The sequence below is a fragment of the Rhinolophus sinicus genome, linkage group LG06, assembly GCF_036562045.2.
Source record: "Rhinolophus sinicus isolate RSC01 linkage group LG06, ASM3656204v1, whole genome shotgun sequence".
In the NCBI taxonomy this organism is placed as follows: Eukaryota; Metazoa; Chordata; class Mammalia; order Chiroptera; family Rhinolophidae; genus Rhinolophus; species Rhinolophus sinicus.
This window is the reverse complement of record NC_133756.1, coordinates 23,176,349-23,203,348: the sequence shown is the minus strand read 5'-3', so window position 1 is coordinate 23,203,348 and position 27,000 is coordinate 23,176,349. Positions and strand designations below refer to the sequence as shown.

General features: G+C 46.6%; 2 protein-coding genes across 7 annotated transcripts in view; one reads left to right on the top strand and one right to left on the bottom strand.

Annotated features, from left to right (window-relative positions):
- Positions 1 to 1,185: 1,185 nt before the first annotated feature.
- Positions 1,186 to 18,139, bottom strand: DIO1 (iodothyronine deiodinase 1). The gene is made up of 4 exons (XM_019742832.2): positions 17,766 to 18,139; positions 9,999 to 10,142; positions 4,534 to 4,733; positions 1,186 to 2,268 (listed from the first exon to the last, which is right to left on the bottom strand). The coding sequence occupies exons 1-4, from the start codon at positions 18,085 to 18,087 to the stop codon at positions 2,200 to 2,202; spliced, it is 735 nt and encodes a 244-aa protein (XP_019598391.1). The 5' UTR covers positions 18,088 to 18,139; the 3' UTR covers positions 1,186 to 2,199.
- A 2,739-nt stretch (positions 18,140 to 20,878) lies between these two features.
- The window catches only part of YIPF1 (Yip1 domain family member 1), a 29,942-nt gene continuing 23,820 nt past the window's right edge, over positions 20,879 to 27,000 (top strand). The window contains exons 1-4 of one of the 6 annotated variants that reach the window (XM_019742831.2): positions 20,881 to 21,037; positions 21,464 to 21,536; positions 21,902 to 21,981; positions 25,896 to 26,026. In XM_019742831.2, coding sequence (XP_019598390.1) covers positions 21,951 to 21,981; positions 25,896 to 26,026 — 162 coding nt within the window. In that variant the 5' untranslated portion in view covers positions 20,881 to 21,037; positions 21,464 to 21,536; positions 21,902 to 21,950. Of the gene's footprint in view, positions 21,038 to 21,463; positions 21,537 to 21,901; positions 21,982 to 25,865; positions 26,027 to 27,000 lie in introns of all 6 variants that reach the window. The other 5 variants (XM_019742829.2, XM_019742827.2, XM_019742830.2 and 2 more) reach the window with 5 other exon arrangements.

Sequence of the window (27,000 nt, the reverse complement as noted above, 5' to 3'; positions counted from 1 at the left end):
TTGTCCATCTTTGCATCACTCAGCACCCAGAAAAGAATCAATGCTCGATTAATGTCTGATACATTATATTGAAGAGAATTGAATTGGAACACTTGGGGTCTGTTTTATTAAACTGAAAACTCCTCAATTCCAGCTTCTGTTATTTGTGAAAACGGGGAGGTTTCTGTGCATTTATAGACATGAGTTGGAGGACCATCTGAGATGCGATTGAGAGGCACATGGTCTTAGAAGCTCTCTCCTCTTGTGGAACTTAGGACTTAGAAAGGACAGTGCTCAGCTGTACTTCACAAGTCCCACCATTTTCACAGCTACTCACTCTCATATACCCTCACAAACTCATACTAGTATTGGTCAGTAGCTTTGGCAGGATGACGAATTTTTATCGTGTCCCTACTTGTCCTGTCTTCTTTCCACCCCCTGCACCCTACAAAGGGAGCCCGAGGAGGCAGTCACAGAACGATAATGATGATAATAATAGCCAACACTTCCATGGCATTTTCTCCAAACTAGGCACAGTTCTGAGTGCTTTACTCATGCATCCTCTCGATGGGGTAGACGCTAGTGGTATCCCACTTTATAGTTCAAGATGTCAAGGCAGCTTAACCACTCACACCACCAGCCGGGAGTACAGGACTCTGGCCTTGGAGTTAGAGATGGGGTCTGAATCTCAGCTTCTTACATACTCATTCTGAGCCCCTCCACAAATTAGTGTATACTGAGCCTTGACTTCCTCATCTGTAAAATGGGGGTAATCTCTTTGCGATCTATAGAGGTTAAATAAGATAACCTATCTGAAAGTGCCTGTGTCTGGTAGATGACTAATGAGAGCTGTTTTAAAAAGAGTAAAACGGCACATTAATAATACTAGCATTGTAGCAACTAAGGCAGAGCCAAGGAGAACGTGTTTTCATGTCAGAAAAATGTCTCACAAGTCCATTCTTTTATGTCATGTTGTGAAGCTACTTTGATCCCAATGTGAAAAATTCTCCAGCGGGAGTTCACAAGACAAAACCACATTTGACATATAACACACAGAGACTGAGTGTTCTTCCCATCAAATGAGGCCCCCTCCAGCATATGGTATTTTTGCTTATCAGATTACTGTACACTAGGGTATAATAAAAGATAGAACAGTCTGACATATTGGAAAAGAAAATGTAAAGATCACACCGAGGCCATCCCAAATAGGCTGATATATTTTAATCATTCTGTATTAGTTTGCTGCCTCTTAAAATATTTTTTTGGTCAAGTCACAGCTGTGTGTACTTTAGGCTGTGGCCGTCATCAACAAATATGAAAAGAAGCAGAGTTAAAACAAATGAATATCAATGGTTATCCATTAGTCTGATATAATTTAACACAAATGACCATTAAGAGATTGCAAAAAAAACCAAACAAATCAGAGAAACTGAATTTCAAATATGAGTTTTTGCATAACTGAATGACAGCTTTGCTGGGGCCTGTTGTCCAGTTTGGTCAAGGTTATAATTTTGGGGGAAGCCAGTCCTCCCCCTCAAGTGAGTCTGTTGATACAAGTAAGTAAAGGTAGTGGAAGAGTCCAGGGTATAGAGAGTCAGATTTCTATGAAATATATTCAAAGATGGTAAAGTGAATACCCTCCTCCTCTGTGATGGAATTGGAGATATGTTACCATGGAAACTCACCCGACACCACCACCACTACTGACTGGTGTCGGTCTTTTGGCAAGGAAAGGATTACTATCTTTCCTGTCTCCTCCCATCCTTACTCCCTCCCTTCCAATTCTTCCTCTCTCTCTAAATACCTGGAGTCCTCCCATCTTTGGCTCTAAAAGCCAGTTTAGCGCCTTAATGATCAATTCCATAAATGGCAAATTTGGTAAAATGCATTTACTCCTATAAGGGATGCCGTATCTAAGGGCTAGAGTGGCTGGAGAGAGAGCACACCTCAGAAGGACGCCCATGGAATGTGACTGTCGCACACTCTGAGACGTCATGCAATGAAAGTGGTCTCCACAGTGGAGGCAGTGTGGAGTTGTCCATTCCTTAACACTCAGCTGACTCGTTGCATCAGTTTCTGATTATAACAATTGTTTGCTTAGATCGGAACTATCTGAGCCTGGGACTCCACTGTCAAGAGATAAAAGCCAGCTGGTTGTGGGGAGAGCCAAGCCTTGTGCAGCACCCTATGGGTCACTTGGAGCTGGGGGATCTGTCCAGATTAACTGTGGAGCTTTTCCAGAACAGCACGAACTTCCTCTGGGTGATAGTTCCAAGGGCCAGATTTACCCTGCAAGAGAAAGGAATCGGCATTCCCAAGTATCTGACTTACAGGAGATGAGGGCTAGTGCTAGCTCTGGGGGAGTCACTAGGATGGTTTTGTCTGTGGTAGGTACAGCCAGGAGGTAGGTGCGATCACCCAGGGAGAGTGTGTGGAGTGGCACCAACATTCAATGGGAGGGCTGGGCAGAGAAGTAGGAAAGCCAGAGCGGGTCAAGGGACTGGAGTTTCTAAAGGAGAAAGAGGTCTATACAAATAAGCTTTTCTTGCATAATCAGACCTTCGGACTGGCCTTATCTTCTCCACCCCTCACATCAAGTTCTTTCCATTCCACACAGGCGTCTCCAATCCCACTGCCCTTGTTCCGCCTTCTTCATCTTCTTGGGCAGCTGCCACACCCCCTGACTATCCCCAGTCTTCTTTTTTTTTTTTTTTTAAAGATTTTATTGGGGAAGGGGAACAGGACTTTATTGGGGGAACAGTGTGTACTTCCAGGACTTTTTTCCAAGTCAAGTTGTTGTCCTTTCAGTCTTTGTTGTGAAGGGCACCATTCAGCTCCAGGTCCAGTTGCCGTTGCTAGTTGCAGGGGGTGCAGCCCACCATCCCTTGTGGGAGTCGAACCGGCAACCTTGTGGTTGAGAGGATGCGCTCCAACCAACTAAGCCATCCTGGAGCTCAGTGGCACCTGCTCCCCTGCTCCCTCCAGTTCATTCTTCCCCCCACAGCCAGTGATCTTTCTAAAGTAAGGATCTGATCAGGTCTCTCCCCTGCTCAAAACTCTTTAATGGCTCTCCTTTGCTCTAAGATGAAGGCCAGGCTCCGTGGTCCAGAGTGAGATCCCTGTAGCCCAAATGCCCTCAATTCTCCAATCACACCCTGCTATAACATGCCTCAGTGCCTTTGCCCACCCTTTTCCCAATATTGGTAATAATTTTCACCCACCATGCTCACTAGTCTGGTTCCTTATCCTGTAAGGCCCAAGCAATTGTCACCTCCTCTGAAAAGCCTACCCTTCCCCAGGCATCAGAAAACTAATATTCTGAGAGTTAAATCTGTCCTGAGGCCTCCACACCCTTTCGTTTGCATATTGTCTGTCATTTTTGTGCTATGCCTGCAGAACGGAATCGTTGCAACAGGGATTGTTTGGCCCACAGAGTCAAAAATATTTACTTACTGTCTGGCCATTTACAGGAAAGGTTTTCTGACCCTTGCTCGGGAGTATCACAGCACCTGGGATACTGTAACACTCTCTTTGGGTCTTCCTTATCTCCCGGACTGTGAGCAACTTGAAGTAAGGTGTGGACCATTTTTAAACTCATTTTTGTGTTTCTAGTACTTGCACAGGGCCTAACCCAGGGTAGGGACTCTGTGCCCAGCTTGCCTCTATTGTGCCATCTTGGAGCTCTGTCTCAGGGGAAGGGAAAGGAAGACCCTGAATCCTCATGCTGTGCCCCTTGGCACCCTGGGGATTCATCTGCAAGTCCCTGCTTGTTTCACCTGCGTACATAGGGCTACCTTGACCCGCGGGCAGAGGTGCAGCCACACGGCTTCGGGCTTCGTGTGCTCTCCAGGCTGGAAATCCCTTCAGCAGCCATAAAACTTAGTTTCTGCCCTCAGGGGAGGCCAGTAGTGCCCAAGGGGTCAGAGGCTGTGCTTACACCCCTCACCTTGGCCCAGCTGGAAGCCTTGAGAGGAACACAATCCTTCCAGAAAGGAAGCCTGGCCTCAATTCCTGCTTCAGCATTTCCAGCTCCAAACTGCAGGGTTTGTTCTCTTCTGGCCTCTTCTTACCCTCCTCCCCCCACATCACCCCTCCACCCCGCCCCCGGTTCAGGCCTGCCTTGGAGATGAGCTGCTTCAGACCCTCCCACTCCTAACTCATCCCACCCAGAGGATTTGGAGTTGAAATCAGAGCCTTGTCCACTGTGACCTTGGGCAAGTCAGTTCTCTCTGAGCATTGTTTATAAATAAGAAACAATATTTTCCATCTCTCAGCTTTAAACTAAACCTGGGCTGGACCAGTCTTCTGGATTCAGAGGCAGCCAGGTTAGGGACTTTCCTGTGCCTTATCTTGTCCCCTGTGACATGGGGCCCAACATCTCTGTTTTGCAGAAGAGGAAACCAAAGCTCCAAGAGAGGAAATGACTTGCCCCTGGTCACATGGCTGGTAAATGGCTGGGCAGCGATTCCAACCCAGGTCTGCCTGTACAAAGCCCTCCCTTTACCCTTTGCCCTCCCTGGGCCCCTGCCCCCCAGGGAGTGGAGGGATCCCCACCTTGTAGAGGATCCTGCCCTCCTGGAGCACGTAGAGCCTCTCAGGTAGGGCCGCGTAGAGCTGGCTGCTCTGGTTTTTCATTGTATCCACCACCACAGGGCACTGGGGGCGCCTGTCCAACAGCAGGCGGGCTGCCTGCAGGCGGTCCTGGAGGTTCCGGTGATTCCTGATGTTCACATTGTTCTTAAAAGCCCAGCCATCTACAAGAGAGAGGCCAGACAGCAGATCTCACAGGCTTGGCATACCCTCCTGCAGACTAACCCCCCCCCCACACACACACACATGCACACACTTTTAACTGAGGGTCCCAGAGAATGGAGCCCTCGGCCATGATTTGGCCCAGTTTCTCATGGGCAAATGCACAAGATCACATAGGGAGTCAGTGGTTGGCCCAGAACTGAAGCCCATAGCTCCTGATTCCCAGACCCCGGCTCTTCAATGTGAGGCAGCCCAACAGACCAGTGCTTCTCAAACTCTAATGTGCCAATGAACTACTCAGGGACCTTGTTAAAGAAAGACTCTGATTCGGTCTGTTTAGGGTGGCACTGAATCTAGCTAGCTCCCAGGATGCCAAGGCTGCTGGTGCCTGGACCGCACTCCGTGAGGCGAGGGTCTAAAGCAATAGTGCCCTGAAGTGTGAGCTGCCCAGACCAGTGGTGTCAGCAGCACCTGGGAGTTTGTCAGGAATGCAAATTCTCAGGTCCCACCTTAGACTGGCCAGGAATGGGGCCCACCAAGCTGTTTTAACAGCCTTCCAGATGATTCTAACACATGCCGAAGTTTGAGAACTACTGCTCTAGAGTCTATAGACGATTTCCCTCTTCTAATTATTCTCCACCAGACTGTTCTTCCCAAAATGTAAATCTGACCATGTCACGCTCCTGCTTAGATCTTTCAATGGCTCCCTCTTGCCCTCAGGATAAATCCTAAGCCTCTCAGTGTGGCCTACCAGGTTCTCAGTGAGCTGGCCCATCTCTCCATCCTTCCTCCAACTTTTTGCTCCAGCAGGTAGGTGTAATACTTGAGGTTCCTTGACCCACTCACCCCCATGCTGTCTCTCACTTTGCCCTTTTCTACTCCACACACACCACAGCTCCTGCTTCCAGCTGTGGTGTGTGTACAGTAGGACCTTTTCTTCTTTGCTGCTGCTGCAGCTGATGTGTTAGCTGTGCTGACAGCCTCATGATAAGGCGCTCAGGGTAAAGTCAGAGCCAAGTACAACTGCTAGCCTGGCTGTCACCCTGATTGTCATCCGCGACCCCCCAGCCCCCTGCCACGCTGTCTTCCTGCCTCCTGATCTTACTACCTTCTAACTTATCATCCAGAAATCTCTGACAATGATTTCTAACACAAAATTTGATCATATTTTTTCTCTGCTTAAAAACCAATTGCTCCTTAGCACAGCGTTTAATGAGCCCTGTCATCTCTCCCAGCCTACATTTTCAGTCACAGCTGCCAGTCCTTTCCACATCTAGCCAAAGTGGACTTCGTCTCAAATGACCCTGGCACCTCTCGCCTCCTTCTGTTTATCATCTCTTCCGTATTTGAAATCCTACCTGTTTTTTTAAGGCTCAGCTCTAATGGGGCTTCTCACCTTTGGTACTATTGACATTTTGGGCCAGATAATTCTTTGTTGTGGGGGCTATCCTGTGTGTTGTAGGATGTTGAGCCGAATTGAATCTAGCCTCTACTTACTGGATATCAGTAGCACCCCCCGCCACGCCACCAATTTGTGACAACTGAAAATGTCTCCAGACATTGCAAAAATCCCCTGGAGGAAAAAATCACCCTCAGTTGATGTGGGGACAGAGTCCCAGAGAGCAGTTTCCAGGCTCTCGGTCTCACATAGAAAGTGCTGGCTCAGGTAGTAGATGGCCATCAGCTGTGACTAGTTGGCCGTGAGCTGTAACCAGTGAGCCATTGGCCACTGATATAACTGCCGTGGCTACGCTAGCAGAAAGATGGTGGCTGAGCTAGCAAGCACGGATTACAGTTAGCACGACGGATTGCAGCTAGCAAGTGAGGTTTGTTGGCAGAGAAGCAGACAGCAGGTTGCGGATCGTGTAGCTCCTGCTTCCTGTGTCTCCAACCCAGCCGCCAGCGAGCATATAGTGGTATGACTCCCCTATCCATGGCTCCGTGGGTGTTCCTTTTTGGCCTCACCATGTCCTGCATCCTTGTGTGGGGTGCAGGAGCTGAGACCCTGCATGATAGTTGAGAATCACTGCTCTAGTAACACCTTCTTCGGGAAGCCTTCCCTGACTCTCAGCTGTGTGATATTGGGGAAGCTCTTTATGCCTCTTTAAATTCTCAGTTTTCCCATCTGTTAAATGGGTTTAATAGAACCCATATTGCTGAGGCTTAAATGAGACAACCTATGGAACTCCCAGTGCTCTGCCTGGTTCATACAAGCTGCCCCAAAAATACTGATTTTGCCTGATCACCCCCAAATAACAGACAGGTGGGAAAGAACCTAGTTTTTATTCTATACCACAGTTTATTTGCTACTGTGCTTTGGAAATCCCCCTTCTAAAACAAAACCATTTAAGGCTGCTTAGCTTTAATGAAAGGAGATTTTCAATTGGCATCATTTGCCAAAGTGCTCTTCTGCCTACTGCTTACAGGAGAGGTGATACTTATTAGCTAATGGGCCCATAGGTTGAGAAAATAACCATAAACTGCTACTGGCCCCAGTTCTCCAGAGCCTGGAACCCGGAAGGCCTGTGTTTACAATAATAGTTGCCACCCCGGGTAACGGGTAACGGGTAACGTAAGCTTAAGTCCATCTGCAGAATTGGCTCCTCCTCCAGAGTGTTTCCAAGTCCTCTGCTCAGGACCCTGCCCCCAAGAAAAACCGGTATTTAAAGTCTTCATTACTCACCCCAGGACATCAAAACGTTGTAGATGACAATGACACCAGCTTAGATTTGTATCATGGTTAGGCCGTCAGTCTGCCCACCCATTAGCTCACTGGAGCTTCGTGGCAGCCTCCTATGGGAGGCCCAGCCGAGGTCCTCCTCCGCATCCTGCAGCTGAGAACATGGAGGCCCAGCGGGGAGCACTGACTTGCCTCCCAGCTTCAGCTGTGTGTTCCTTAGAGACAGGAACTATGTGTATGTTTCATCTCTATATCCCCAGGCTGCGCGCAGGACTGGGCACATTGCAAGCACTTGTTACATATTGCAGATATAGTGACTCTGTGAGGGCAGTGTTATCCCATTTTAGTGGCACAGAAGTGGGCATGGAAGGTCAGTTGCCCCAGGTCGTGTGGCCAGCACGTGATGGAGCTGGGATTCACACTCAGGCCTGAAACTCCAGAGTCTGTTCCTCTCACCACCCCTCGTGCTTCCCCATAATGGGCCTGGGCAGTCGTGGGGTGCGGGAAGAAGGAAGCCAACTGATTGGGGCCACAGAACCCAGAACTCCTAGGACCGGTGACACTGGCTCTATGCGCTTTAATTCTGAAGTTCAGGCCATACCCACTTCTGATGAACAGAAACAAGCACCCTGGGGAAGGAGGTGGGGAGGAGGAAGAAATGCCCAAACTAGGAGTGACAAAGCACAGAGGCACGGAATCAGTCTGTCAGGACAGATAGGAAGCCTTTCCTCAATGGACGAGGTGAATAGGCCTGGGTTGTGGAAAGGTTCAACTTGCTGGGTCTGATTCCAGGAGAAATGGGTCAGGAGGCAGGTATCAGGACCGGAAACAATTTCTATGACGCTCTGAGCCCTCTTTTTACAGTTTGTAGCTTGTTCTTTTAGAGATTAAAGCTGGGTTCTCTAGGGCCCAGCAGCCTCCACAGCACCCAGGGAGCTGGTTAGACAGGCCAAACCTCAGGTCCCTTTGCAGCCCCCTGAGCCAGTGTCTGCGTCTTACTCAGCTCCCAGGTAACGTAAGCACATCTTAAAGTTTGAGAAGTGCTGCCTCAGGACAGTTCAACCAGCTTTGGCTGAGTTTCAGCTGTCAGCTCTGATGACATCAGGCCTCATCTCTTCTCAACCATGGAGACTACAGACACCTACATACCTAGAGGCTCCCCAAGTTCTCTCTTTAACTGAGAGCTACTGCTCTCCCAAGGGGGTATTTAACAAAGAGGTGCATTGTGCTTGCGTTTGCACTCCTACGTATTACCTGTGCTATTTAAATGTTATTATGGAAATTTTCAAATATACATGAAAGTAGAGACAACTGCTACAATGAACCTCTGTGTACCTATTTCCCAATGTTAATATTTTAAGTTGCCCCAAATTCTTAATGAGGACAGAAACTGCCAGTTAAGTGAATACAATGTTACATTGAAAGCGGTTCTTAAACCTTTGGGTGCGTATAAAACAAGATGAAATGAGCCCGGGGTGGGGCCCTGGCATACTCATCTTCAACAAGCAACTCAGGTGGCTCTGACGCCAGGGATCCAGGGACCACACTGGAGAAAGGCTGCTGGCCAACTTTGCTGGCAGTGAGTTAATAGCAATCGCTACACGTACCCCACGTGGATAAGCCAGCAAGGCTAATAGTGGCCTAAAACGCTCTCCTTCACCCAGCTTTTACTGAGCTCTGTCTGTGACACGGACTTTGCCAGGTGCTGGGTGACAAAGACGAATCTTGTGGGGAGGTGGGTGAGGAAACAACATTCTACTCGGCTGCCTGAGCCTTCTTGCCTTTTTCAATCTCTGGGTTTGAGAGTTGGGCCAAATTTATGGGATTGAGCCCCATGAAAACCAGGGACATTGAAGTGTGTCTGACCCTTTTGGAAGTTCATGGGGCTTAGACCAAGCTGTAGAAGTTTCAGGGAGGGACATGTCTGCCCATTGCAAGGAAGGACTTTCTCACAAATAGACGTAATAAAGATGGGTGACCAACTGTTGGGGGCTGAAGAAAGGATTCCTGCCCCCCAGGTGAAGCCTGGCCTGGGGAAGTGGTTCTCCAGGTGTGGTCCCCAACACCCGGAGCTTGTTAGAAATGCAAATTCTCAGGCTCCAGCCCAGACCTGACAAACTCTGGGGTGGGGTTCAGAAGTCTGTTATAACAAGCCGTCCAGGGGCTTCTCTTACTAACGCTTGGGAACCACTGACCTAGATGAATCACAATGTGATCCTTTGAGCTTGGAGGGTCTTAGGATGAATGTCACAAATAGCTATATGGCAGTCATTTCATTTGTGACGTTTCAGGTCTAAGTTCCTTGTAATTGTGCTCATATTAGTTCCTCTCCCTTGATTTCTCTACTTATCCATTCAGAATGTCAGATAATTTCCCTGCTAGACCCTGTCACTCCAGCTTTTCTGCTCTGTGTGCCTGGTTAGCGTGTGATGGGTGAACCCAGCGGTGGGTAAACGTAGCAAGGACCGGGAGAGGGTGGGATCTCAGTGCATAATGGCTCTTTCCCTCTCTCCTCATATGCCTCTCCCCACCCCCAACCTTGGGAGAGGGGGAGAGAGAAAACAGAGGGCAGGCAATCTATCTGTACCTGATGCGTGTGCTTCTTCAATGTAAATGATGAGAAAATCTGCTATGGAACTAAAATCTTCAATCAGTCCCTTGAATTGGTCCAATTTGAAAAGAAATGAAGGTCAGGTACAACTTCCAAAATTCAGCACCAATGGCCGGTTGTCTGAAACAGAAACGGAACCACCATCAACCAACCAATAATCTACACACAGCATTTCTTTTGCGAGCACCATCTTCACTCCAGCATCCAATTCTATTTGTTTCCACTCTAAGGTAGATCCAGAGCACAGTGAGGGGCTGAAGCTTAGAAAGCGTGACTTAGCAGAGGCTGGATCCAGTTTACTCCCCTCTAAAATGAACAGTTTTAGTATCAGGAGGTCTCAGGAGGCCACCTGCAGTCGCTGGGTTGGAATCAAAAGAATGATAGAGTCCCTTTCATTGTTTATAAGCCAGGCACACATCCGTTCTCTCATGTGATATGATTAGTATCCTGCAAGGTAGATAATTTCCCCCCATTTTATAGACAAATTGAGCTTTATAAGCTTGCTACATGTCACACAGCAGGTCAGTGGTGGAGCTAAAATTAACACTCTGGCTCCTAGACTCTCAAGTCAATGCTCTTTCCATTCAAAGCACCTCAGTTTCCTCATCCATAAATGGTCACAGTAATAATACTTACATTATAGGATTGTTATTAGAATTAAGTAACTTAATATGGATAAGGGCTTAAAATGGTGCCTGACCCATAGGAAGTGCTCAATCAGTGTAAGCTGCTGTTATTAGCTATTATCTGTTCCCTGAGCTATGAAGTGGGGGAGGCAGCGAAGGGGACTCCACAAAGGGGAGTGAAGGGTGGGAGCAGGGCCAGTACGTAATTTGCTGGGTCCAGTGCAAAATGAAAATATAGAACCCCTTGTTCAAAAAGTGGGGGGAAAGTACCTTAAGTTTATTAAAACATAAAGATTTTTTTCCGTGGTCTCTGTCATGCCCTGGGATGGTGCTTTTTCTCTGCTATTTGATGTTGCACTCCCCTGGACACAGGGCTATCCATAGGGTGAATGCAGACCCTCACAGTCTCCCAAGAGCCCCGTAACTCAGTGCGCATGTGTATGTGTGTCTGTGGCCACTGCCTACTGGCTTTCCTCTCCCTCCAGCCCCTGTACCAATGCACCATTCCCCAACCAGGAGCGCAGAACTTGAGCCAGACATTTCTCCGTCCCACCTACCCACCACCCCAACCCACAGGTTATTACGAACTCTGTGCAGGGACATGGTAGGTACCTTGATGGGGGAAGGAGGTGGGCAAGAGACTCCTCCTGCCAAGTCCCGCCCAGTCACTTGTTACCAAGATGCTATCAGCTCAGGGTAGCGATGGCTGCCTCCATGTCCTGCCAAGAGATGCTCCGAGATGCCCACACCTGACCCTGACCTTTCCCATGCCCATGTCCAGGCCCTGTCTGGAGCCAAAAGGTGGCAGCAGTCACTGGGTGGGAACAGGAAGGAGACCGGATGGGCTGGGCCCCCAGGAGTGGAAGAGTGGGCCTTGAAAAGCGTGTCTCAGGGAGAGCAGGGACACTGTGGGAGGCGGGATCCTGCAGGAGCTGAGGCTCCAAGTCCCTGGGGCATGTTCCATGGTCCCGTCAGCCTTCACCACCAAATGAAAAGATAAAACTATTAAGAATTTCAAGACAACTACTATAAAGCATTAAATGGCAAGCAGGGGGTCCTTCTGAATGTGGGACAAGTGTAATTCACTGGTGCTATGCCCATGAAGCTGACCCTGGGCGGGAACCTTCGGCAACTCACGCAGCGTAAACTGAGGGAAGCTCTAGGCCAGCACCCTGTGGTTACTTATGGCAGAGCAGACATTGTTGAGCCCTTACCGTACATCTGTCAGAGCTCGGCACATCCTGCACTGTGACGTGGCCTGTTGAAGTGTCTGTATCCCCCAGGCTACCCGCTGCCCGTGAGGGCAGGGCCTTTTCCTCTTTCATCCTCACATCCCCAATATTGAGCACACTCTCATTCCATCTACAAACGTTTACTTAGCACTTATAATTACAAGGATCTCTGCCACACACTGGGGATTCAGCAGAGAACAAGACCAGTAGATCTCTGCTTGCACGCAGTTTGAGGTCTGTCTAATGGGGAGTCAGGCAAAAAAAAAAAAAAACCCAAGTAAATGCATAAATGAAGTAATTTGAAGTTGCGATAAGTGTTAGGAAAGAGACTATAAAGGAATGACATACTTTAGTCCAATAGTTCAAAGAAGGCCCCTGAGGAGATGCCATTTAACCTGAGAAATGGAAGAGTAGGAATGAGCCAGCCAGGGCAAAGGGAGGGGCAGGGACTTCCAGACAAAGAGACTCCATGTACAAAGGCCCTGAGGAGGGACAGACTTGGTGTGTTCAAGGACCCGCAAATCCACTGTGACCGGAGTCAGGCTGGGGGTGGTGGTGGGAGAGATAGTTACGGGCCAGAACAGGCAGGCTCTCCTATACAGTAAAGAATCTGAATTTTATTCTAGGTACAATGGGATGTCATGGAGATACAAAGCAAGGATGGTGGATATTTGTTACAATGTTGCCTGTCGAGCTCCCAACTCTCCTTCCTACTTGGACTTCACTATTCTGTGTAATAGTGATGAGAGTATGCCCAGCCTTTCCCTATGGATGACAGAGGCCAGGTCCATTCTCTGCCCTCCGCAGCCAAGGCACAGGCAGTGACCCAGGCTGGCTAACTAGACCTTCCCACATAGATCTTTGATTCTGGAGTCATTGAGATGGCAGAATTAATCCACAGCCCTCTCAGGGAGCAGAATCCTACAGTGATGATGAGTTCCTATGGCAACCAAAGCGACAGCAGCATCCAGGCCTGACTGTTGATGCTAAAAGACAATCCAGGCCCAGTGCTCCAGCTATGGTTGAATCTGGCAATCCTGCAACATCTTTCTAATATGTCCTTTTGTATATGTATGTGTGCGAGTAAGAAAACTAGAATGAGTTTATGTTGCTTGCAAGCCAGAACCTGACTGCTACGGAAGGGCTGTATAATGAAAAATGATCAAATTGACACAGAAGATCACTCTGGCTACTCTATGGGGAAAGGACTGAGGGTAAGAATGGAAGTGGGGGAGACTCAGTTAAGGGGCGTGGGAGAAATTCACATGACAGATAATGGGAGCCATGGCCTAGTGTGTCGGCAGTGGAGAAGGGACAGGACTTGCTGATGGAAGGGGAATAGAGGGCATATTAACTTGCTTGTGCTTAATTTGGTTAGTTATTCCCTCACCTACTTCTGCAAAGGATTTGATGCAGTTTACACATATAATAAAATACTATATATATATATTTAAAAAATCATGTCCCTCTGGGAGGCATAGAAGAGGAGGGAAATATGGAACAAAATAAAAAGGCCTTAAGGTCCCTGCATTTGTTATAACTGAGCTAATATGACTCTGAATTTCCTGGTGGACAAGTAAAAGGAGAAGCAATTGGTTATATAGTCCTCATTTTTCAGTACATGAAGAGAAGTTTCCAGTTTCCCTGGAAACACAAAGTTCTCCTTGTCCTGGGCTCCCAGGTTTTCTCATAGGAGGCCCTAGAGAGCTCTGAGTGGGTCTCAGTGCCTGCTGGTTGATTGCACAAGTCCTCACCCATGTGACAGGGTGGCCCAGGCCTCAGCAGGGAAGGCTTAGAGACCAGTCATGGACAAATGGCTGGCCATTGGCCTGCAATGACCCCGGGAAGTCATTCTTTCAATAAGAATCCAAAAGACTTAAGGTCAGGACCAGCATTAAACATTAGCTGTCCGGAATTTGTTTTTAATTGGAAAAAAAAGATTCACACCCACTGATTAGGACCTTAAAAGAGATAGAACCATTTGTTTAATTATTTATAGTGGGGTAGGGTGCAATGATCAGTACTGAGGGCAAAGTTTAAACTCAGTTCCCTGCTTTCCAGGTAGCAGAGAGTGGAAGGATGGGTGCAAGGGGTGGCAGTGCTGACACCTTGCGCGTGTCCACAGGCCATGGTGCAGAGAACACCATTTTTTCCCAGAATGGTGGGCAAGGAATGTCAAGTCCAACTTACCTGTATAAATGGAAAAAACAGCTCTGTAGTAGCACTGGACTTGAACCCACCATCATGACCCCTAGCCCAGTAAATTAACCCCCATACCAGGCTCTCTCAGCAGAGAAAGCCCATTTATAGTTACTAGATGACATAAGTAGGCTTGGAGAGATTTTATAAGATATTAAAGGCTAAAATAAATCCTGTTTCAGATAAATGCCTAAGTACTTATAAAATCATCAGACTTGTCTTCTACCACAGTACACCGTTAATCAATGTTTGCTGTGTGTGTGTCTGAGAACTTGTGTGTATCATGTGGGTGCATGTACATGCAGAGGATAGGAGGTGGCTGAGAATTTCTCTGAGCCTCTATTGTCTTACTCAATAACAGAAAGTGCACTAGCTGAGAGTCAGAAGGCACAAGCTCTAGTTCTGGCTCTCTAAGAATTCGCTGTGTGACTCCGAGCAAGTAATTTACCTCTCTGGGCTTTTGCATCTAAAAAACGAAAGAGTTGCTTTAGGTTATCCATAAAGACTCTTCCAGACCTTCTAGTCTGTGGCTCTAAAATGAGTTCACATTTATACCCAGAGCATACGACAGAGCTTTTTAGTGGCCTAATGGGTTTCCAAAGTAGTTACAGGATATCATTCTCATAAGCAATCCTGATCATGTTAACTCCTTGCTTGAACATCTCCTTAGAACTCCCCAGTACCCTCAGATAAAGTCTACTCCTTGGTAAGACACATAAGCCCCCACAAACTCTGGTCCCTGATGGTGTCTCCAGCCTCATCCTTCCCCCCTTTCTGCCTCCCACACCCCGCTTCTGCCAAACTGACTGAAGCTGCCCCCATCTTGGACCTCTGCTACTCCTGCCCTTTGCGCTGCTCCCACTCCCCCTCCCTCACCCAGCCTAAGACGTCACCGTCCCTGAAAAATCAGCTCACCACCCTCTTCTCCAGGAAGCCTTCCTCTGACCACCTCCCTACCTCACCCCACTTCTTCCAGAACCCTCTGGCTCTCTCACTACACCCTCTCCCTCTCCGGGTTATGGGATCTTCCAGGACAGAGACCACTTGTGTTGATTTCTGTACCACCAGCACCTGGGTATTATTTCAGTGGCCTCTGCGTCAATGTGCTGAAAGCCAACTCTATTTCATAAGTAGAGTTTTCTTTTATCTCTTGGGCTCCTTCTCTCTTCTTCAGTCTCAGGTGCAACAGCAGGGAAAAGACACAAATACTAGAACAGTCTTTAAAATGTAAATTGGCCCACCTAAAGTGAACAAGCAAAAGAAGCAAGTAAATTCTGTGAATTGACCATGAGGCAAGGTGGCCTTCGTGGAACCCATCGATCGTTGATGATTGGTTTTCAGCCAGTTGGCCTGGCTGTCACAGTGCTTGGCACATAGTGGATGCACCATAAAAGTTATTTGTTATTCTTATTGCTCTTATTATTAGTGGTCACTTGGTGAATGAATGTTGACTAGAGGTCATTTGTACACCCTGTTTTAACACCATGAGCAAAAAACTCTTGCCTTTATTTTTGCTTGAAATACTTTTCCCTTTTCTGTAATCAAGGTACAGGGATCTTACTTATTCTTCAAGGCCTAGTTCCAAAGCCACCTCTTCCAGGAAACCTTACAAGCCCTGCAGGCAAAGCTCATACCTCGACAGCTTCCCCCATCCCACAGAACTATAAGAATTTGTTTATCGCATCCATCTGTTCTGTGGAAACACAAACTCCTTGAGTGGAGCAGCAAGCTCTTACATAACCATGGCATCTAGCTGAGGGCCTGGCGCATTGGAGGTTGTCGAGGTGCATGGAAAGAACAAGGCGAAGAAGCCCTGGTTCTGGGTCTGACTCAGTCTGTCACTGGCTCTGTTACCTTTGCCTCTCAGTTTTCTCCATTTCCCTTCTAAACTGAGAGGATTGGATCAGGTCAACATTTCCCAAAGGGTATTCTTTGGAACCAATATGATGATAGACATTTCCTCTGATGGAGAGTGGGGAGGTGTGTGTGTGTGTTAGGAAAATTTAGCTGTGCTAAACTTTTTTCAAGTTTTGTTTGTTTGTTTTAAGCTTCAGGTCTTCTCAGAGACTTTTATATGTTCATGGGCACTGGGAATTTCCAGGAGGAGGATATCATGTGCAGGGTTTCCTAAACTACCATGTTTCCCTGAATAATAATTTTCCGTGTTTCCCCGGAAAATAAGCCCTAGCATGATTTTTTAGGAGGACATCCCCTGAACATAAGCCCTAATGTGTCTTTTGGAGCACAAGCTAATATAAGACCCGGTCTTACTTTCGGGGAAACATGGTACTTCGACTAGCGGACTCTTTGTAATAGTAAAGCATGTCTGTGGGATTTGGGTTCCAAAGAACACACTTTGAAAAGCACTAGATTAGCCACTGCCTCCAGGACCTTCTCTACTCTATCTGCTGGGTCTAGTCCCTGGGAACTCAGAGATAAGTGAGACACAGTCCTGTTGCTTTCCATCGGGCAGGAAGAAAACACTTGTGCTTAGGCAGCCAGAGACTGCATAGGAAGAATCAGTGTCCGAGGAGAAGTGCAGAGAGTTATGAATCCAGAAGAGAGAGAGAGCATGTGCCCAGCTGTAGGGATCTGAGATGGCTGGCTTCACGGGGGGGAGGCAGGAGAGCAGGACTCTGGCGATGAGGGGGATTTGGACTGTTGGCGATGGAGGGGAAGAGCCAATAGCTTCAGCAAAGGCAGAGAGGGAACGGCACAAGGGACGTCCAAGGTCCAACAGTTCATCTGCAAGCAATGAGCGTGAGAGGAAGCTTGCAGGTGAAATTGGGAAGGAAAGCTGGACTCAGTCCAAGGAGGACCCTGAGCACAAAGCACAGCCCATGGATGGCCTTGAGCATTTGTCCTGAATGCAGAGAGTGGCTGCTGGGTTGGTCAGCTGGGGTTGCAGATTGGTCAGGGCTGTGCTTGTGGAAGGATAATCTGGCAGCCATTCACAAGTTGGGTGGGAAGAGAGGGCAAGAGGGGAGGAGGAAGTCCTGGCAGGAAGAGCAGCTATGAGGACAAAAAGAGAAAACTGATCGGACAGGTCTTTAAGAACCCAAGTAGACAGAGCTGGTTTGCCTAGAAGAGAGAGAATATGCATGAGATCTTCAACAAATATTTAGTGAGCAACTACTATAAGTCAGCAGCAGCCATAGGGGCATGACAGTGGGTTAGAGCGATGGTCTCCATCTGCACAGAACTTGCAGGCTAGTGAGGGTGACAGACATTAATCAAATACCCACAAATAATTACAAACCAGGACAGGTGCAATAATGAAAACTTTAGGATGTTAAACATATAAGAGGGGGTAACCTAGTGTGGAGGGGTTGGGGTTGGCTTGTCGCAGGAAGTGTCGCTGAGCAGCAGTCTAAAGAATGAATGGAGTTGACCAGGCAGAGAGGCGGTGAAGTGCATCCGAGGTGCAGTGACTGCGCAGTAAGAGCCGTGCTGGAGGAGCTGAAGGCCAGTGTGGCTGGTGTGTGGTTTGAGTGCCTGTGAAGGTGCTGATGCCACTCAGAAAAGCAGAAGCCAGGGGAAGTCCTGGTTTCAGGAAGTGGGAAGAGGACAAGATGCCAAAAAATTGCAGCTGGAGTAGTAGAAGAATTCAGGACTTTGAACCCACCTCCCCACCCGCCTGAGCACCCCCATTCCAAGCACTTCTCAAGCTGTATTAGCCTCCTGACCTTGCATGAAGTCCCAAATGTTGCAACTCCGTCCTGAGAGGCACACCACGGGGCAGTTTGGGGCCAGACCCCCTTCCTCAGTCGTGTCCTCCAGTCGCTGCCAGCGGACCTTCAGGACGAACCAGAAATACTGGGTGCTGAAGAGGGTTGGGACCCAGTTGTCATAGGAAAAAGTGGGGTTCTTCCGGTTCATGGCCATGATGTGCTGCTTGACTCTCCTGGGACACAGTATCAGTTGTACTTTGCCCACGGCCACATGCAGGGCCACCTGCAAGAGCACCCAGAGCCTCTTCAGCCACAGCCCTGGCCAGGGCAGCCCCATCTCAGCACAGCCAGAGGTGGCTCTGAGGCCGCTGAGCAGAGAGGCCGCAGCTGGGCCACACTGGGCGGAGCTGAACAAAGGTGCAGGGTGGGAGTAGCCAACCCGGGACAGGAGGAAGGTGCCAGGACCAAAGGTGTTTGCCTTCCTGTCAATGGAATGGAAAGTTCCAAACCAAATACTCAAAGATCTGTTCTAATTATCGCTTCTGATTCTTTGCCTTAACCTTTGAGAGAATCTTGGACTGGAAGATGTCAATCTTAAATTCTCCCCCTGATAAATTTTTAAGAACAAATACTTTAAAAGATCACACTTAAAAGGACTCTATGATCCTTTAGAAAGCCTATGTTGCAAGTGAGTAGGTCCTAATGTTAATTATTCTTTTAATAAAGTAAATGTTTCTTTTACTAATGAAAAATGTTTTTCTTACAGCTTTCAGCGGGTGGTTGAGTGTTTCTGGAGGCATAGCCCTCCTCAGAGGATTTGGGTCTAAAAGCTCCCCAAGCAAAGACAGAGCTGGGGCCATTCCCAAGGAAATCGGGGCCTGCAACTTCCCTTAGCACTAGGGCCAGAGTATAAATACAACACTCTCTGCTCTCAGCAGGGTGGTAGTCTAGAGTGGGGGGAAAAAACACGTAAACAGAAAATTACCAGTCAGTTTTCAAAATCTTTAAAGTCTACTCTTTTGTCTTTTATAATGTATGTCATTTGCTTACAAAATTTTATAATCAAATTTTGTTGGGGGCTGGGGTGGTAAATAGATACTCGTATATGAATTTTGTGTCCTGTTCATTGCAGAATGGCTCTGCCCTACCCTAGGCATTGGGCAAGCAACCTATTCTGGTTCTCTGTCACCCACACGTGGGTTCAAACAATCTTAGCCCTTAACACCAGGCACATCAAAAAAGAAAAGAGGCCTGTTGGTACTCCAAAAGTAAAAGATTAAAGTGGTACCAACTGCCCCTCTCTTATTTACAACCCCTGGAGCCAGGGTAAGATGCCCCCACAGTACCAGCAGCCTTCGTTTTGGGATAGATATTGCTCGTGGGACGTTGGAGACACTTTATGGAGGATGGCTCAGCAGTGTGGCTGCCAGCTTTCCTCTTCACGAAAGCCCAGGGAGTCGGTCAGGATCCCATGCAGCATCTAATCAAGGCTCATACTTTTCAGTGTCCTCTCTGCATCCCCCCCATACCTGTTTGTCAGAGCAACACCTGCTCATCAGCTTCCTTCCCCCAACTCTTTCTTCTCCGTGCTATCTAAGTGTGGGTGGGTGGGTTCTAGCTCTCAGTGGTTCATCCCCGCCCACGCCCCCCACTGGCAAAGCAGAGGTCTGATTAGTATTACCAGCCAGGCTCACCTATTACTATACTTGGGCAGACAAGTTAAGGAAATCTGAACATTTGAGTTCAGAGTTTTTGAACCTGGACATCACTGATATTTTGAACTAAATAATTCTTTGTTATGAGGGGCTCTGTGTGCATTGTAGGATGTCTAGAATCACTGTGGCCAGTAGCACTCCACAAGTCATGACAACCAAAAATGTCTTCAGACATTGCCAAATGTCCCCTGGAAGCAAAATAGTCCCCAGTTCAGAATCACTGTTTTAATTAAACCAGTACAGTTATCTTTGATTCTTGTTTCATTTTGAGCCAAAACTTACATGTCATTATAACTAATATATCAAGATAATGTTTACTTCTGTTTCTGTTTCCAAGAGAAGAAATATATAGTCTAGGTGTTATCACCCCCCGACATCATACACACACACTTATCACAAAATGGGGCTGTTGTTGCCATCTGACTGGTGAGTGGTCCAGCTCCAAAATTCCAACCTGAGGGCTGCTTTCTGGGACCACTCTTGGTACCAACATGCCTTAGTGTGGGTTCCTCATATGAGTACTTTATTGGTAAGTGTGAATGCAAGGACCAGGAGTGAGAGAGAGGGGTTGTAAAGGAGGCCAGGAAGGAGAGCCATTGCTAGGACACATTATCAAATCAGCCACTTCCAAAGGCATTTGGTTGCTTGATCCTGCAAGATAGTTTAAAAGCTATACAACATATCTGAGGGGGGAAAGGAAGAAGCATCTATTCATCAGCGTTGACACCATTGGTCAAAGATTTGCCCCCTGAGGCAGTAACCACTCCCCACACCTGCACCTCTGGGTTGTACCTGTCTGGGTGTTGAGTGTTCCAGCAGTGCCATGACCCCCAGTATCAGACACAAGGTGAGAAGCCTGAGGTATGGGCTTAAGGTGAAGCTCGCTTAGGTTCTACCTGCTGAAGGTGGAATTAAGATCAGTGATGGTGAAATAAGCAGCAGGTGAGGCTCCAAACAACCCTCCCCACTCCATCCCTGGGGCGGAAGGCAGACTGTCGCGGGAGTGAAGGAACGAATGACCACACTACTGGGGTGCCCATATTAACAGGCATGCTGCCCTCGATCACTCAGGCACGAACTCTGAGTAACTGACTCATTCACTCCCTCACTGGTTAATTACATTTTTATGGCCAAAGAAATTGGGGTCGGGATTGATGACTGTTTTCTTTTCACAATCGTCCTTCATTACGTCATTTTATATTTCAATAAGAAAAGAGGTATAAACAAACAGAAAGAAAACCCCACACTCGAGATTTCCATGCGCCCCGCGGGAGCGAGGCGAGCGGAGGGGAACCTTCTCGCCGAGGTCTGTCTCGTGAAGAACCTGAGTCTCACACTCAGGAAGGACGGCGAAGGGAGAAGTCTCTGGAAACCGGCCGACCCCTGAGGTCTTCGGAAGCAACGTCTCCGGGTGCTGCTGTCTCTTTAAAGAGGCGGGGCTCTACCCGGAGGAGGCGGAGAAGTTCCCACCCCCGGATCTCCGGCTTCCGGCAACTCCGAGGGACCGGAACCTACGCGGAGCTTCTGAGGCCGGAGCCTTCCCGGGACCGGCTGGACGCCGAGCCCCCCGAGGTGAGGCGGCCGGGTGTGCGGGGCTGACCCGGGAAGAAGGGGTCCCGGTATCCCCTGCCCGCCCGGGCCGCTGCGGCCCAGCTCCTCCACCTAAAACACTGCCTCTGCTTCTTGGGCATCGCTTGCCTAGACCTGCAAAGGGCACAGGGTGCCCCAGTCGTCAGGGTCACCATCACCCCAGCTCCTGCTGATTGCTTGGCTGTGCACTAAGCGCCTTACTGTCTCATTTAATGGCCCCCAACACCGTCTGAATAGGTACCGGGTTTTCCTGAAAATTAAACCTAACCGGAAAATAAGCCTTGGCATGATTTTTCAGGATGACATCCCCTGAACATAAGCCCTCATGCATCTTGTGGAGCAAAAATTAATGTAAGACCCGGTCTTATTTTCGGGGAAACAGGGTACCATTATGAACCCATTTTACAGATGAGAATACTGAGACCTCGAGGAGCCCAAAGTCATACAGCGAGAAGCAGCAGAAGTCAGGAATGAAACCCAGGTCTGTCTGACCCCAGAGCTTGTGACCTTAACCACTGGCTAGGCCGAACTGCCTTTGCTCTTCACTGTCCTCACAGCCGCCTTTCTCAATCCCCAGCTTTCCCTTCCTCATCCTTTCATCTCCCCGCTGCACCTGGTCTTTAAACACACATAGTAAGATTGGATGGAACCTTTGGACCTGCCTCCTCCAGTTAGTTTCTTTATAACAGTTTTAATAATATCTAAGGCTAAATGACTGTTTTTATATACACCTTTCAAACCCCACTAAAAAGGGAAACAAATACCATTTCGAATGCTGAAATAAGATTTGTTTGCAGAAATTTTATTTTGGTATCCTGTTAAGTTTGTTCATTTTTCCCTTTTTAGACCTCTGCGAATTTGCTTCCTAATAATTGGGAGAAGACCCACTGGCTGAATGGCAGCTGTAGATGACTTGCAGTTTGAAGGTACATCAGTTGGGTGCCCACCTTTGTCTTTATGATCAATATTTCTGCAGTCACAGCGACAAATTTTCATTGCTATACTGGCACATACATTAAAGTAGATTATTTCAAACATCTTGGTAAAAGAATATTGGCCACGCCCAGGTTTTTCTATTTGTCCACACCAACTGTTCTTTTTTTTTTTTTTTTTTGCCAAATAGCTCTTCAGATGGTAACATAAATTTAGTATTGATTACAGTGATTACAGAAAATGTATATAGAGTCCCTGCTTTAGTTCAACAAACATTTATTGAGCACTTACTTTGTGCTTAGAACTGTACCAGGTACAGGAGATACAGATAAAGGAGAATTTTTTTTTTATACTGCTGGAGTAGATAAAAGTGTAAAAAGACAATTATGATGAAATATGATCAGGTCATTTCTTCACTGAATCAGTAAGTATCTCATGAGTGTGACTGTGAATCAGGCAATTGTTCTAGTTATCAGGGATAGCAGAGTGAACCAACAGCCAGTTTCTTCCCTCTGAAGCTATCAGTCTAGTAAGGGAGACATTTATTTGTGAAATGGTCTTTTAAATATCTTATTTAAATATTATATAATCTACGAACTATGAAAGGGCTATAGGAAGTGTTCATAACTCATAACCCAGAGCTTGATCTAGGCTAGGGATTGATGAATGCTTATTTGTCTTATAAACACTTGTGTAGTTCTACTATATGGCAGGCACTGTTCTAAATGGTTTACAAATATTAACTAGTTTAATCCTTATGTCAACTTTATGAAATAGTTGTTTTATTCTTCCTATTTTACCAGAAAAATTAAGTAATTTGCCGTCAGGTTAGATAGGAAGTGGTAAAGCAGGGTTTGAACCCAGGCAGGTTACCTTCACAACTTATGCTATCTCACTACTATTTGAGGAAGAGATATGAGTAATCCATTTCATCATAAGTACTGTCAGTTCCATCTTCAAAATATATCCAGCATCTGACCACTTCTCACCACCTCTACTACTCTCCCTCCGTGTTCAAGGTCATGATCATCTCTTGTCTCTATTATAGCCCTTACCCTCCTTCTAGTCTTCCTGCTTCCTCCCTTGCCCTGCTATAGTAAATATTTTGCAGCCAGAATAGTCCTTTAAAATTAAGTCGATCGTGTCATTCCTTTCAAGCCTTCCAGTGGCTCCCATCTCACTAGGAGTGAAAGCCAGAGCCCATTCTGTGCTTTGGAGGCCGTATATGATCCAGCCCTCCACTGCCTCTGATTTCATCTCCTGCTACTCTTACCCTTTCTCCATCTGCTCTACCCACACGGGCCTCATCACTCTTCCTCCTAGACATCAAGTACGCTCACAGCTTAGGGCTTTTGTGTCATCTTTCTGTTTGGGACATTCTTACTCCAGATAGCCACGTGGCTTGTTCCCTCACCCCGTTCAAATCTCTCTTCATTAGAGAGGCCTTCCTTGGCCATCCTATATACGAGTACAATGTAAGAAAGTTCAAACATAGAGAACAGCATATACACAGTACCTGCAGAGGGAGGAAATTTGCTTGATTTTTTTCCAAGTAATTGAAAGAATGCCAATGTATCAGCTCTGATGGTGGGACAGCCTATCACAAAGTGGGGTTTGAGAGGGGACAGAGCCGAATCTTGCAGGACTTTATAAATTATGTTAAGGACTTTGCTCTTTAAAAAAGAACACAGGATACTGTGTGGGTCATGGAAAGCTTCCCTGAGGAAGAATGGTAGTGTTAGATGAATAAATGGAGTTCAGGAGCCTTCAGGTACAAGATACTGTGTCAAGAAAGGAACAGAGGCAAAATAATAGCAAGGGATATGCCAGGATGTAGAAGCAGAGAATGTTGGTGGAAATAAGAAACATACCAATCTTGCCCTCAAGGAGCCAAGATGGGCAAGAATAAGAGAGCAGAACACGTGAATAGTCATCATGTGAGAGGCACATACATCCTACATTCCAATCAAACTATGCCATCTGCTGTTCCTCAAACACGAGACACATTTTCTGTCTTTGTCATCCCATTTCCTTCGCATGAGATGCCATCCCCACCACTCTGGCCATCCTTCATATATGGCAGCTTCTCCAAGAAGTCTTTTCCAAGCCCATCAACTAGATGAGTTAGTGTCTTCCTTTGATCCTCTTTGGCCTTTGTACCTAGAATGTGACAATCTGCTTTTCTTCTGGCATACCCTTGCCCCCTGTAAACTGCTGCTTTTGAAATATGCGACTTTAAGTATATGTATCGTCTTGGTCTGATTCTCTCAGGCAAAGTTGTGACCTCATCTTTTTAAATCAGTGCCCTGTCCAGTCAATAAATGATAGTTGTAACTATTTATTATCTCATATCATCCTCCAAATCTCTCTGTAAAATTATCTACATTTTATAGTTGAAGAAACAGAGACTCAGAGATATAGAGTCATTTGCCCAAGGTCATGGAGTGTTAAAGTCTTAACTTAAACAAAGGACCATCTCACTCCAGAGTCTCATGCTGCTTCAACAGACAAAACATTGGAGACTGAAGCTTAAGTAATGGTAACATATCAGCCACCTAATTAATTTCAGTCACTGTAGTTCTGTCTATAAAACTATTTGCATAGCTGGCAGGCAATAAGAATGGGCTCAGTTATCCAAGAGCCCCATCCTACCGCCAATTCCAGGATTCATGCCATATGTGTAATGTTACAATGGTGCCCTGCTGATACCTTGTCTCAGTCCTGCCAAGTTCTAAGCTGCCCTGAGTTGTAGTCAGGAGCAAATAAGTAAAGTTTGTTAGTATGCCCAGAGACAGGAAATCTCAGGCATTTCTTGTAGACGTGAATTGGTGAGGTTCTTTTGGAAAGCAGTTGAACTGTGGCTTCAAATGGTTTGTACCCTTTGACCTAGTGATCACACTGAGAGGTGTTCATCCTAAGGCAATAACCCAAAAAGCTTTCTCTACACAGACACTCCTCACAGCATTATTTGTAATAATGAAGAGTCAGAAACACCCCAAGCATCCAATAACAGTGGAATAATTGTGTGCACTTATGGTGTCTCTCTCCTATTCTCTCCACCCCCCGGCTGATAGGATAGTATGTAGCCACATAAATGATCATTGCAAAGACTGATATAATGTAAAAATATCATTTTTATATAATTCCCAGTAGACAGAACAGAATGCAAAATTGTTTACATAGTACTATCACATCCTAAATTAGTACTTGGCACATTGTAGGTACGCAGTAAATATTTGTTGAATGAATATTCATTCGTTCAACATCATCACTGGCATGAATCTTGCTATATAGAGAAAAGGAAATATACCAAAAGTTAAAAATGGTTGCCTTTCTGTGATGGGACTAAGTGATTTTTATTCCACAGTTTCTACTTCTCATTTTTGTCCCCATATTTTCTATAGGGACTACATAGGACTCACTGGAAAAAATAACTTCCATTAAATGTTTTTGTATTTTAATCAAAGAAGAGAGGTTTAGATTGGGTACTTTCCGTGGGTCAGGCACTCTGCTAAGGAGCTAGGTAATATTCCTAACTTTTCCAACATTCTTTAAGGTAAGTATTATTCTCCCCATTGTACAGATGAAAACACTGAGGCTTATAGCCTTTAAGTTCCTTAATCAGGTTCATGTAGTTGGTAAGTAGCTGAGCCAGGACTAAAATCCAGGTCTGACTCCACATTCTGTTGTCTTCGTAATCATTTTTCTATGTCAGCTTGATTTTTAGATGAGATATTCTTTTCAGAGACTTTTGCCATTTGTATCAGACAGGGTCTGTAGCAAAGTTGAGATTGTAACAGCTTGTCTTTAAATCAAAAGCATAACATTTCCAGTGTGGGTAAGGTCCCTGATGCCCTTATGTTCTAATTGATTTCAGAATTTGGTGATGTAGCCATTTCTTTAGCAGCAAACCCAGATGCCACCACAATAAGCATTGAAGATCCTAGTGAAACCCCCAAACATCAGCGAGGACCCCCAAGAGCCTCAGGGAGAGAAGAGGACGATGAGTTGCTGGGAAATGACTCTGACAAAACTGAGGTTTGAACTTGTCTTTGAAATCGTTTTTTTCTTTCAATTTTGAAAAGATGTGTTCATGAATTTGTTTATTGTCTCCTGTGTGCCAGGTAGAATGCCAGACAGTGGCAACACAAAGTGGCATCACACATGGCCTCCACCTTGGGGGGGACAAAGAGATAGGCAACCCGACATTTGCCATCCATGGTGGAAGGGAGCACCAGGTTGTGGGAGCAGAGAGAAGGCGATTACAGAAGCTTCCTGGAGTCAGTGAGCTTAATGAATCTTGATGAAAGAGTAGGAAGTAGCCAGAGGAAGAAGGTGGGCAAGGGTGATCCAGGCAAAGGGAACAGTTTCGACGAAGTCACAGAGTCATGAAAGAACACAGTACAGACAGTACATCTCCTATCTTCATATACATTGGGAACAAAATATACTTGGAAGACAGGAGATGAGGCTATACAGATAGGCAGGACTCAACCCAGTGAGTATGAATCGTATTCAGAAAACTATCGGGAGCTATGGAAAGATTTTAAATAGTATGGCCAGATATATTTAAAGATACTTAAGATATGGTGACCTTGTGGAATATAAATTGGAGGGAGATGGACTGGAGGCCAGAAGACCAGGTAGGAAACTGTTTGAGTGGTTTAGGTGAGAAGTGTTGAAGCCTGAACTAGAGTTGGACACAGAGGTAGAGAGGGTGGCGTCAGTAGACTTGGTGGCCAAGGGGTGAGAGAAGGAGGAGAGGATTCTAAGGAGACTTCTAGGTTTCTGCATCTAGTAGGATGGTGCCTCTTAGGTGGCTTTTTTTATCATGAAGATTTATTTCCATGTGCACTGTCGTGTTCCAGGAAAATCATATTTCTAGTTTTTATAAATGGAATCAGGACTAGTATAGTAAAGGAGCACGCAGTTTATAGCAGTGGGTTCCCAGGCTTATTCAAATAGTGGAGCTCTTGGGTGCCAGGTGCTCTTTGTGGAACTCCATGAAATAT